This window comes from Hemicordylus capensis, chromosome 5 (genome assembly GCF_027244095.1).
Source record: "Hemicordylus capensis ecotype Gifberg chromosome 5, rHemCap1.1.pri, whole genome shotgun sequence".
NCBI lineage: Eukaryota > Metazoa > Chordata > Lepidosauria > Squamata > Cordylidae > Hemicordylus > Hemicordylus capensis.
This window is the reverse complement of record NC_069661.1, coordinates 163325502-163338960: the sequence shown is the minus strand read 5'-3', so window position 1 is coordinate 163338960 and position 13459 is coordinate 163325502. Positions and strand designations below refer to the sequence as shown.

The 13459-nt window shown below is 39.6% G+C and overlaps 1 protein-coding gene across 7 annotated transcripts in view; it reads left to right on the top strand.

Annotated features, from left to right (window-relative positions):
* PLXNB2 (plexin B2) overlaps nucleotides 1-13459 on the top strand; it is a 467944-nt gene that overhangs the window by 396118 nt on the left and 58367 nt on the right. For all 7 annotated transcript variants that reach the window (XM_053253237.1, XM_053253239.1, XM_053253232.1 and 4 more), the window contains 3 exons: nucleotides 1501-1655; nucleotides 6144-6292; nucleotides 8212-8320. In XM_053253237.1, the coding sequence (XP_053109212.1) occupies nucleotides 1501-1655; nucleotides 6144-6292; nucleotides 8212-8320 (413 nt within the window). The remainder of the gene's footprint in view (nucleotides 1-1500; nucleotides 1656-6143; nucleotides 6293-8211; nucleotides 8321-13459) is intronic.

Genomic DNA, 13459 nt, shown 5'->3' with positions numbered 1-13459 from the left:
AAATAGGTTGAAGTGTGTTCTTATGAGACAGTGAATGTAAGTGATGAGACACTGCCTGTCTTTTGATTTTATTTGCGTACATTCTCATAGTAAAATTTTGGAAACATTACTGGTGTGTTCTCTGAAGTTAAAAGAACAATAGTTACTAATGTTTCTGTAAATAGCGTGGATTGAAAAGAATATTCTCCAGAAGTGAATGGACTTGCCAACAGCAAGGCTCTAGGCTGGCACCACTACAGTTGTCCTTACCCATTAACATGTGCATTTTGTTTGCAATTGCATCTGAAATGAATCCACCATGCTTAATTAACAAAGGAATCTCTTCTACTTAACTATTTCCAGTAATCTTTGCTGATGCTTACTGTTGAAACTCCTTCCCTGAGTAAATTGATTGTCCTTCAGTTTCTGCAAAGCTTTACTCCATAAACATCCTTTCCTTGCTCCAATAAGGGGCAAAGACATGTACCAAAGGTCATCTAGTCCAATTCCCTTGCCTAAAAATAAGACTACTGACCTGTCTGCCCCCTCTGCAATTTAGACAACAATGTACCAGGCTGAGGAAAGGCAGCATGTTAAGCAACTAACTCTATTAAAATTATTAATTAAAGAAGAACTGACTCAGCAAGAGTCAAAACATGGCAGTGCTCCCCCTTGCATTCAGTGAACTTCCTTTTGTCCAGTTTGTCCTAGCAAAATTCCAACTCCCTAGATGTGATGGTATGTTATACTCTTTTACAGTATAATTCAGGGGTTCCCAATGTCAAGTGATATAATCCACTTAAAGGAGAGGAAGAGACTTAAAGGAGAGGAGGAGACAGCTCCACTATATTTAGTATCTCCTTAGATACCAGAGAAAGGGATATTGAAGCAGAACCCTTTCTGATCCCAGTGGAGATACAGCAGCAGCTTCAAAATTATTTATAAAGATATCCTTGTTAATTTATCCCAATGCAGCTGTTTGATTCCTGTTTGATCCCCTCTGAGAGATTTGTGCAGTGCTACTAATCCAAGTGCAGGCATTACATTTTGCTGCCTTCTCATTTCTTTGCTTTTCTTCTTACCTTTGTTAGTTCTTGGATTATAAATTGGTTGTGCAGGGGCACTTTCTTCCTTTGTCTTATTTTCTTCTATTAATTGCAACAGATGATTATGTATAAGCGTTATTAATAACTTGCAGTGAAGAAGCCGTGTAATTGGGAAAGTTGACTACATTCCTGAAGGCCCTAAAGTTTTTCTCCCTCTTGCATTCAGTTGCTGCCTCCAGCATATGCCACTGTAAATCAAGGACCGAGCTGGAAAATAGAATGGGGGAGAAGAGAGCAGGCTGAATGTTGTGCTAGCCACCTATGCCAGTGGCGGTGGAACTGGTATGCCTTGATGACATTGCTTGATGTGGCTACACCAGGGCATTCTGTGGGCTTTGACAGGCTTTGAATGCTGTAGTACAAAATGATGGTAGGCATATAGAGAATGTATATGACACATCTGCCATTTTTATAGTTACTTTATACAGCTGTTCCTATGGTCGGAGTGACTGCAGCTTGTGTCTTGCGGCGGATCCTGGGTACAAATGTGTTTGGTGTGAAGACAGATGTGTTTACACAGAACTGTGTGATGCTCCTACTGTCACCTGCCCTCCTCCAGTCATTACTCAGGTAAATGAAATCTGCATCATATTACTCTGGCTCTGAAAATTTTGCTCACCCAAAGAGGTCATTACATACAGGGAAACAAGGAAAGAAATTGTGTGTCTCTGAAGTCTTGTAGCAAACCTTGCCATATCCCATAATTTTTTAAAAGCCTTTTCTGAAAAAAAAGGGGGGGAAAGCAGGAAACCGTACTGCTGCATTCTGAGTAGCCTTTATGTATATATATATATATTAAAAAGCACCTCAGCAATGTTCAGACATTGCCTCAGCAGCATTAGAAGCACTTCTTCAGTGAATTTCTGCTTTCCCCACTCAGGTATTAGGGATGTGCGAACAAGTTTGGGGGTTCAGTTTGGGGGTTCAGCAGTTTGGGGTTGAACTGAAACACACACACCCCGAAGTTCAGGGGGTTCGCAATCTTTAAGTTCTTTTTAAAAAGAATTAATTTTATTTTTACCTTTTACTCCCCTCAGGGGTGTTCTTGGAGGCAGTGGGGTCCATGGAGGTTTCCCCTCACCCCGCCGGGTTTCTAAATCACTCCCTCGCCCGGTTCAGGTGCTCTCCTGCCGATTTTCAGCCTTCACCCGGTGGCCCGGCAGCCATGTTGGGGGCTGGGCACTTGCGCACATGGCTTCTGTTCGAGGGGGTGCTAGACTGAACTGGCCCGGTTGTGTTCAGAACCGAACCAGGCCAGCCAGTTCCGTGCACATCCCTATCAGGTACATCTGGACTTAGGTTATGTGCAAGGAATCCACAGCCAGGCTCCTTCTCTTGCCAGCACTTCAACAGAAGAAGCTGACACTGGCATGAGATGTAGCTATGTTGCAAAGCAACACAGGAAGTAGAGATGCTGCTGAGGTTCAATGCCATTAAGATATGTTTTCTTTGCCCTTCTGCCTGATGACAGCTGATTGAACACAATGTGCAAGGTGACAGCATCAGACTGCATTGCCCTTCTCCCTCTGCCAACAACACATGCAGTGTGGCCGGAGCGACAGGGTAGTGCACAATTCAAAGGAGTTAGATCATGCACTGTGGTGTTAGAGGAAAGAGCAGGCAGGAGAAACAAAGCAGCAGCTCCATGCTCTCATAGCATCTAGCTAATATAGGAAAACTAAGTTAGTGCTGCAACTTCAAAACACCTGTACAGAAAGCAAAATACACACTTGTGCAATGATGGGAATTGCTTTGCATTCCACCCCTGAAAGTCTTCTTATGGGGAAGATGCTCTACCACCAGTCTTAAAAGTTGAAATACAGATCTGGGCTGCACAGCTTTGGTCCTCCAGCTGTTGCTGGACTGTAACTCGCATCATCTCTGATTATTTACCCCTGTGGCTGAGGATGATGGGAGTTATTAGTTATCATTAATGGTTACATTTATATCCCACTCTTCCTCCAAGAAGCCCAGAATGATATACATGGTTATATCTATCCCCACAACAACCTGGTGAGGTTGGTTAGGCAGAGAGAGAAGGCCAGAGTCATCCAGTGAGTTTCATGACAGAATAAGGATTTGAATTTGGGTCTCCTTGGTCCCAGTCCAACACTGCACCACACTGTCTACCTAGCTGGAGGGCCAAAGTTCTACATTCCCTAATTTTCCTTTCTTAAAATTTAAAGGGCGGGACAGGGGGGAATAGTTACTGCTTCAGGGGCATCGGAGAGGGTTGAATCTTTTCTTTCTTTTTGCCACACATCTGTGAGCAGTGGCATCAGCAGTGCTTGAAGTACCAACAATAGTCCTGGTTGCCATTTTTTCTTCTCTAGAATGATCCAGGAAATGACCCCACATCATGTTGTAGAGTCATTACTTAGTGCATTGGACAGAGAGAGAGAAAATGGCAACTGGCATGAGATGATTATTGGGATTGTTGTTAGTGTTTCATGTGCTGCTGAAGCAGCTGCTGTCCACAGAGGCATGGGGAAGGTTTTGTTTTGTTTTAATTTAGTTCCCTCTAACACCATTCCTCACTCTCCCAACATAAATTCCAGGTTTCCAGTTATGATCAGGCCAGTGACTAAAGACAAGACTGTTCTATCCCATCTTAATCTAGTAGCCCTTTTCTGTAGGTCTACAATAATATTTTTGAGATGCATTGGACAAACACATCTGTTCTTTGAAATAACCTTGTGCACATTTGTTCTTGGTCTCTATACATACTGATTCTGTTCAATATTTCTATTTCCTGCTTCAAAAATGTTCCTTTAAAGCAGGGCTGCTCAACTTCTGCCCTCCTGCAGATGTTGGCCTACAATTCCCACAATCCCTGGCTATCAACCGCTGTGCTTGGGGATTATGGGAGTTTAAGTCCAAAAACAGCTGGGGAGGGTGGCAAAGTTGAGCAGGCCTGCTTTAAAGACACCCAATGACCTTTTAAAATCTTTCTTTTAATTTGACACTACATGCTGTATCATAGGCTACTTTTGACATTTCTTGAGTTTCAGAAAGCAGTTTGTTTTGTGGCTTTAAGAGCTGCAGCTCAATAAATGTATGTCCAAATGCTCTTTGGCCTAAAGACGTCGTTGCACCAGTCTTTGCATGATGTCCTACATTTTTATCAGAACATTACTAAGCCGAAAATCCTTGTAAGAAATCATTCCTTAAGAGATTTTGCTGCCTGCTTAATAAACTCCTCAGCAACAAGGCATCCAACTAAATAAAGCTCCCACACATATTTTTAAAAGAGAATGCATCAGGTGCTTTACAAAGTTATACATTGGATAAAATGGTAGGAATGAATGAAATATATATATATATATATATATGAATTAAAGTGGTGAACAATCATGATGTAATAAAGTATAATAGAATTGGATGTTTGAAATTTGGCAACTTGTTATTGATTTTATGCTATATGGGAAAGCATTTAACCTGAGATTTTATAGTAGAAATTTCTCCACTTTTTTTAGTTATGGGTTTTTTGTAAGATGGTTAGCATTTCTAAGAACCAGACATTGGCAGAGGCCCTATAAAGGCCATACAGAAGTCTGTACTAGTGTGGCTATCAGACTCTCAAGAGTTCAGTCCTCATTTTCTTTCTTATACATTGGGGTGGACCATTTTGTACACCTGGGATGGAATGTCATGTGCTTCAGAAAGGAGATGCTTGAGTGGCAGAGGTAAATTATGCCATGTGAATTAGATGCTGTCAGTTAGCTATCCCTAGCTGTACACTGCCTCAATCTTGCCCTACTCCCTTAACAAGTATAATTCTTCCACAATCTATCCTAATAATTGAATCTTCAAGTTATAAACTCCCCATATTGTTCTTTTTAAAAACCTGTTGTTTTTTGGGTTTTTTTAAAATACCGTGGAATGTCTTTATTTCTCACCTGCCCCCACATTCTTTATGCACAATATCAATGGTTCAATCTGCAATTTAACCTCCTTTTATATTTCAGTGTAGTTTGCTATATCATAAATCACCATTAGTGCTTCATAGGGTATATGATATCATTGCCCCCTTGAAATGCCTAACTACCACAAGATATCCACATACACTAAGGTTAAAAATGCTTGTCCCACGTTAGGAAAAAAAAGTTCCCAAGAACATTTTATTTATTTATTTATTTATTTATTACATTTTATATCCCACTCTTCCCCCAAGGAACCCAGAGTGGTGTACTACATACTTAGGTTTCTCCTCACAACCACCCTGTGAAGTAGGTTAGGCTGAGAGAGAAGTGTCTGGCCCAGAGTCACCCAGCTAGTTTCATGGCTGAATGGGGATTTGAACTCCGGTCTCCCCAGTCCTAGTCCAGTGCTCTAGCCACTACACTACACTGGTGTAGTTTGTTTGTTTGTTTGTTTGTTTGTCTGTTTGTTTAAATTGCCAAGGTAGTGAACAATATAGTTAAATATTGAAATATAGCTATATAAAAATAAAAACAATCAAAGGCCAGACAACAGGAAACACCATGGATTAATAATGACTCTGTTCTGTACAAAATGGCTTGTTCCCATTCTCTCAGTGATGAAAGTGCCCCTCTTGGGCTGAGCAGTGCTTTTAAGTTATGAAATCTTATAAAGTTTTCTCATGAAGTCCAAAGTCTCTCCAGGAAAAATGACAGGTTTTGTGCATGTGCGTGTTTGTGTGTGTGGTGTTCTGGGCTGGGTGGGCATTCGAGTAATGAAATAATTTCTGCTGATTCTAGAGAATGACTGAACTACGAAGAGGCAAACTGAGTTAAGATTATTCCTAACGTTGCAATATACAAACTAAAAAGCACAAAGTGCAGTGGGCCATTACTAAAAGGTGTTGGAACAACAAACTTCCAGGCCTTACCCACCCTTTTCTCCACTCTTGGAGCTTAGTGCCTGAATATCCTATTCACTTCGTTATCCTTCACTCTTCCAAAACCTGAGATGCTAAAAAAAAAAATTCTAGCATATACCCCAACCCAATTTCTATCACATCTTCCAGTCTGAGAACCTAGAGTGTAAGTTACAGTTGCTGATGATCAAATTGCTATTGTTGTTCTCTGCACTCAGATTAAACCAAAGAATGGACCGCTAAGTGGTGGAATTTTGTTGACCATAATGGGATCTAATTTGGGCATAAAAGCTGAAGATGTCAAAAGTATAATGGTGGCAAACACAGAATGTATATTTAAAGAAGAATTCTATTCTGTTTCTACCAAGTAAGTGTCAGCTGTTTTGAATTTCAAAGAATTGTAAAAGATTTCAATCTATGAGCCAACAACTGTAGAAATGTGAGATAAGACTGTTGTTTTTTAAAGGCAGTTAAAGTGATTTTAAATCTGTGTAACATTGGGAGCATTTATATATAGTATTTATATAATTCCATAGTTGTAACTATTTTAATGTTTTTTTAACTGCAAAAATCAGTGAAAATGACTGTTTATCTTTATTTTGTTTTATTTTTATTTTAATTACTCAGTACATAGAATAATGACGACCTATCTTAGTGATCAGATGGCTCTGACTACAGTTTCCTTTCTGCTTATACATATTCAGTTACTTACTACTTTACTTTTGTGTTTGTGTCATTAGTATTTCTTCCACAAATGAAAAGTACATCTCTTTGCGAAAGAGCAATTTTCACTGAATTTCCCTTCTCTTTGCATCCTAAAACTCTTCTTCGGAAGGTTTGTGTATCCTGTGGAACAGGATAGCATAGTCATGTATGAAGATCAGTGAAAAATTTGCTCTTCCCTGTGAGAACCAAAATGTCTTTCTGCTCACGGAGGAAATCCTTAGAATTCAACCACTATTTTTAATGTAAGCACTTATAAAAACTATAGATGGCAAGGACCATCTTCAAAGGATTTTCCTTTTACATAGGAGGGAATGTCTCTCTTAAGATTACAATATGTTACATTACAAGTTAGGAGTATGCAAAATTTATAGTTCGGTTCGAATCTGGATTGAATTCAAGCTGAACCACTGGTACGTGAACCAGTTTGGTCAAACCAACCAGCCAGACCAGTCCATTCAACCAAATCAGTTCAGCAGTTCAAGCGGCTATACTTTTAAAGGGTGGGGATTCCACTTTACAAGCAAAGGGGTGTGGGCTCCTTGAAAGGTCTTCTAAAGGGGAGCCGGGGTGCAGCAAGAGGGCACCTTTAAAAGTAGATTAAGTTTCTTACTGGTTCGGTGGTGGTGGTGGCTGCTCCTTGAAGCTCCCCTTGCACAGCCCAAGCATGCAGTGCTACCTCCAGTCACCTGCCAATGTGTTGGCGGGGCTGTTCCAACCTCTGCAAATGCATAGAGGTCGGAACTGTGCTGCCGCACAGGTGGGTTGCTGGAAGGTGTGCTGTGCACTTGGGATGCACCAGGGATCCTTCGAGGAACCAAGCTAATGTGAACCTTTATCTACATTTAAAGGTGTCTTCTTGCCATCCCCCTATCTGCCCTTTTAGAAGACTTGTCAAGGATTGCCCTAGCCCTTTCTTGTAAAGGGGAATCCTGTGAAGATTCCCCTTTACAAGCATAGTCCCTCGATCCTGAACCAGGCCACTATGGACCAGGCTTGGTTTGGTTTGATTGCAGACCAGACTGCCTCTTTTCCGGTTTATGATTAATCCAGCAAACCAACCCTGGATAGAGCGGTTAATGTAACATCCCTGTTACAAATGTCCACCTGTTACAAAAGTTTAAAAAGCACCTGCTGGTTTCAGACCTCCTTGTTTTTACCCATATGTAAGTTTAATCAATGGATTAATAATCTAAGATTTCTTAATTGGATGGCAGTTGTCAAAATTAGAAATCTTTTAATTCCTCTATTGTTCATGTTAGTATTAATACTTCCCAAATGGTGAGAATAGTCTAGAGTTTGAAATTTCTTTGAGAAATGGATTTGTGCATTCACCTTGTCCTGTTGAAATAAACCATATAACCATTTTAAACATGTTTAGTTTTGTTTAATGAATGTTTGAGAATAATCTTTCCTAATCAAGACAGTGACAGTACAAATTGCTTGTCCAAATACTAGGGGCCAATTGTGTAACGATTTCCTCAATTCATCATTTTTGCTTTTGAGATTTAAGATGATAGCTTCTCTGCTCATTTGCTGTTTTTTCCCATTGTTTCCTACTAGGATTGTATGTGAAGTTAAAGCTGTGCAGGAAGCAGGAGAAGGAGCAATTGAAGTTGATGTAAATGGGCAACAGGGCAGATCAACAAATGAAGTACAATTTACATATCAGGTGAATATTTCCTTGTGAGTTCTGGGTAGGATCCAGACTAAGTCTCATTAAACCCAATAGGACTTATGTTAGTGATGACTAATGTGTCTCATTTCAGTGATGCTTAGTCATGACTAACCAATTTGAGATCCTATCTACTTGATTTCATACCCAGCATTTTGTTTATCCCTTTATGTCAGAAAATATTTTACTCAGATTTCCCTAAGCAGAATTTATAATTCCTCTAAATTTAGTGGCTGACCAATGTGATCTTTAAAGGTGCAAGAGCTTATAATACCTGTCAGGCCGCTGCTGAAACAGGGATACTGTTAACATGTAAAGTTTTAAAATAATTCAGCTTTCACTTTTTGTGGTTAAAACAAAACTAGTGACATATGTCACATTATAGGAAGTCAGGGTTAGGTTATTCTCTTGAGCATTTATTTTTCTGCTTCTGCAATTTCAGCTTTCATGCTGAGTAAAAGCACCAGTGGATGTGGTCAAGTCACAAGTTGGAACAAGTTGGATAAATATAGAATACTTGGCTAGAATTGCAAAATGAGGAACATGTGGGTTATCTAACCACAGCAGGCTTTGGCACATAGGGCTTTTCTCTGTGGATTTCTAGCCCTCATTAAGAAAAAGAACACTTTTCATACGTGACTATTTTGATATAAGGGCTATATGTGAATAGTTCTCTCATGACATATGTTTAATGTGGATAATCATGTTTGTATCTTGAAGTTGTTCTGGGTATTGTGGCTCTTATTCCTTACGCCCTGCGGGGTATGTTAGAATAAAGAAAGTGGCCAACATGCTGGGCCACATAACTCATGCTGGAGGAGTTGTGCTAGTGTGGAACTTACATTCCAGACTAGCCTTGCGCAGCTGCAAATCTGCTTGCAGTTGCACAGCAGTTGTGAAACTGTGGCATGCCTCATTTGGGTTTATGGAAACATTTGCACAAGGGCACGATAGCATTCTTGAACAAATCCCGTTTTTAACACAACCGCAACATCCTCTTGCAGTAGCCCAACTGCGCTTGTTCCAAACATGGTATGATGCTAAACATGTCAGCCAGTAGTAACTGGTCCAGGGTCAGCTAAGAGGCGTCACAGCTGTATGGAGATTTAAAACCCAATCTTTATTTTTATTTGTTTGTTTTATTTCTATACCACTTTTCATTAAAATAATGAAAAGAGCTGATGAAATCTGGCTCCCTTCACCCCGGTTGTTCCAAACATGGTATGATGCTAAACATGTCAGCCAGTAGTAACTGGTCCAGGGTCAGCTAAGAGGCGTCACAGCTGTATGGAGATTTAAAACCCAATCTTTATTTTTATTTGTTTGTTTTATTTCTATACCACTTTTCATTAAAATAATGAAAAGAGCTGATGAAATCTGGCTCCCTTCACCCCGGAGAAGGAGAAATGTCTTATAAATAAAGGGCAACCCAAAGCAGTTTACAATATAATTAAAACAATGCACAATTAAAATACAAAAATTAAGATATTAAATATAAAAATAATATATCTTTATTTAAAAGTTTAAAAACCTATATAAAATGGTAACACACAAAACACAATGCAGCAGCAGTAAAAACTGTACTCTCATATAAAAAGCCTGGGTGAAGAGCCACATTTTTACTTATTTTCTAAAAACTGTGATGGAAGCTGAGGAGTGAATGTCAGCCAGGATTGCATTCCAAAGCTTTGGGGCAATGACTGAGAAGGCATTGCCACACATGCTCAACATCCAAGCCTCTCTCACCATTGGCACATGGAGCAGAACCCCTCTGACCTTTACTGTAGCCACTGCACCATGTTGGTTGTTCCATAGGTTCTATGGACCAGAGGACATATGCTGCAACAAAGAATTTCCATTATGTTCCATGAAGACCAATATGTACAGTTTAAAGAATATACCTGGCAAGCTTTAAATGGCCACATAGAAGAAAGTAGTTATTAAAGAAAGAAAAGGAGCAGTAGGGATGTCTTCTAAATCTCATATAACATTTATAGTAGTATTACTCAGTTGAGCAGCTCATCATTATATAGTGTGTGTTTTATTCCTACGTGAAATAGTTTGTTTTTAAAAATCTGTTTAAAGATTCACATTTCCATGGTAGAGCAAGAATGTTCTCCCATTGGTTGAAGTGATTGTGACATCAGCTCTATTCAACCTCCCTGCAGGCTCCTGCAATATGTGGGAGGATTGACTGAGTTCCAGGCTTGTGTGTTACTTTTTTTTATCACATACAGTATTCCTTTAATGACTGAAAAAGGATTTGTGAAAGAAATTTCAGAATATCTAACATTTGTAGATTCCTCAATGATAACATGTTTCTCACTAGCAATTAAGATTATGTAGGGGTGGGAATGAGGGAATTGAAGACCACAACTGGTTGTATTAACTCAGACGGCCACCCACCCACCCCAAATTGCCCTTTTATATGTCATGCCAGAATAATGGGAAAATATTTTTATTTGATTTTTGAAAGAAGAAGAATGACCGTGGAAAACGGAGAAGAGCAAGCGTTTTCTGGTCATTGCCCCCATTCTTTTTAGCTCTGGAAACAGCTGAAAGGGGCTGATAAAATCTGGCTCCCCCCACCTCAGAGAAGGAGAAATGTCTTGTAAATAAAGGGCAACCATTACACTGGATGGTTTAACTGGTGTCTGAGGCAGATTGGGGAACAGGCCCCATTCTGAGGTAGATTGAAGCAAAATGAAAGAGAAGGCCACTGCTAGAAAGGAGCCAAGGCCTGTATGATGGGGGGAAAGACACAAGCTAAACCATTCAAATGGACTGGTTGCCCTTTTAAAGACATTTTTATGTCCCCAACCGGGGGCATATTTTATCAGCCTTGACAGAAGCCTCAATCAGCTGTTTCTAGGGCAAAAGACAACATGAGCAGGGGTCACTAACCAACAGCTATTCACTTCCCCCTCCAACTTTGCACAGTTGCTCCCTTATTTAACAAGGAGAGAAAAATCAAATGAATATGCTTAAAATAACAATATTGGAGAATTATAAGCATATTATAAGTTATTTATACTAACACTGATGTGGTCCTGACACACAAGCACAGATTTTGCACTGAACAGTTTTGGTCTTCTCACAGCTTCACCCATGCTTGCTATTGATTCTTTATAGTTGGTACATGCACAAATATTTATGGTTTGTAGAGAGTAAGTAAGTGTAAATATGATAGTTATGATGGGCTAATCTTTTCCAGTACAATTTCTAATGAATCCAGTAAATCTTTTGTTGGGTTTGAGCTAATGATCAGAAATAGACCAGAGTATGATAACCTTTCAGACTACTTTGGACCCATGTCATAAGCTTTCACCCAGATTCCAAAAGGAGGCTGAAGACTTCTCTCCAGCAACCTTCCCCAAATATGGTGACATAACTCACTAGTTTCTCCGGAATTCAGTGCCATTACTACTTAATATAAAAACCTTCAAAAACATTGTAAAAGAGTGTTGGCATGGATAGTATAGCTTTCATTTGATAGGATTTTCTAATGCATTGCTGGGAAGATGCAGTGTAAGAAGAAAAAAGTATTGGGTTATTAATTTAATGAGAAGTCACAGTGCACCACCAAAGCTATGGGTGGCTTCCTCTCTCTGACTCTTCACACCAGTGTTGAGCTAATTATCCTTTAGGAAGAGAGAAAATTTCTTCTAAAAGGAAATGGGTGTTCTTTGACTGCCTCCCTTTTAAGAGGAACTTCTATAAATGGACATCACCCTCGCGATTTATTTCTGAAAACTGCAGGCATAGCTTCTCTATATTTGCTTTGGTTCATGGGGTTGGGGTTTGAATGACATGGTTGAGTAAACTATTGCTGAAATCTTTGCATGTTTATTTAACTGGTGAAGAAGAAATATGTTTTTCTCTGCCTTAACTCCTCATTTTTGCAGTGGTTTAATATACCGAACCTACAATAATGCAAATTCCTATTGAATCTGACTGTGTAATGGGGGGATGGAGGTGAGGACTGAGCACTGCTGATATAGTGTCCTCTCATTTGGCTTTCCTCTCCTGTACATAAAGAGATAGAGAATGCTTCTTACCCCAGAGTAATTAAAATTCATATAGGAATGCTATAGGCTTGCATCTCCAGAAGCATGGCATGGTCTTCTACAGCTTCAACAACTTCAACAGCAGTTGAAGTTCAGTCCAGGCAATCAAGTCTGTTTATGTTGTTTTAATAGCCTTTGTCTTTGGGATCGCCTATGGGCATTATTTGTGGGTAACTGTGGGTAACTGGCCCTAATCACCCCAACACAGTACCTCCAGTGGCTGTTGCTGGTGTCTATCTTATGTTTCTTTTTAGATTGTGAGCCCTTTGGAGACAGGGATCCATCTTATTTATTTATTATTTCTCTGTGTAAACTGCCCTGAGCCATTTTTGGAAGGGCGGTATGTGTGTGTGTGTGTGTGTGTGTATACCCTGGTGGCGCAGTGGTAAAACTGCCCCCCTGTAACCAGAAGGTTACAAGTTCGATCCTGACCAGGGGCTCAAGGTTGACTCAGCCTTCCATCCTTCCGAGGTCGGTAAAATGAGTACCCAGAATGTTGGGGGCAATATGCTAAAATCATTGTAAAACCGCTTAGAGAGCCCCGGCTATAGAGCGGTATATAAATGTAAGTGCTATTGCTATTGCTAAAAACAAAAACACCACACAAACTTCATGGGCCTTCTCAAAATAGAAGAAATAAGGGACAAATAAATATTTTCCTTAAATCTTTTTAGGACCAGTGAATTTTTTATCTATTTTTGAAATGATAGCTTAAAGTTTATTATCAGCCATTCCCAAAAGATTTTTCTTCAGAGTTTGGAGAATCTTTAGGCCATTGTTACTTGTTTCAATTTTCTATGTTTCTTCAAGCTGTGTAGGTTGACTTTTCTTTGTTATTTTGGTGGTTTAATTTTAATAATTTTAAGAAATCAAAATTTCTGAACCACAGTTACTAAATGTGTTTGGTAAACTGTGAACAAAAATATTCTCCTAAATTCTCAGTGTTCATCCATCTGGAATATTGGTAGTTCTACCAATCTGTGACAGATCATGCATAACCACAGACAAACCAGTGTCTCATTGTTAACACTCCTGGTTGTTAATGACTGATGCTGTGTGAGAACAAAGA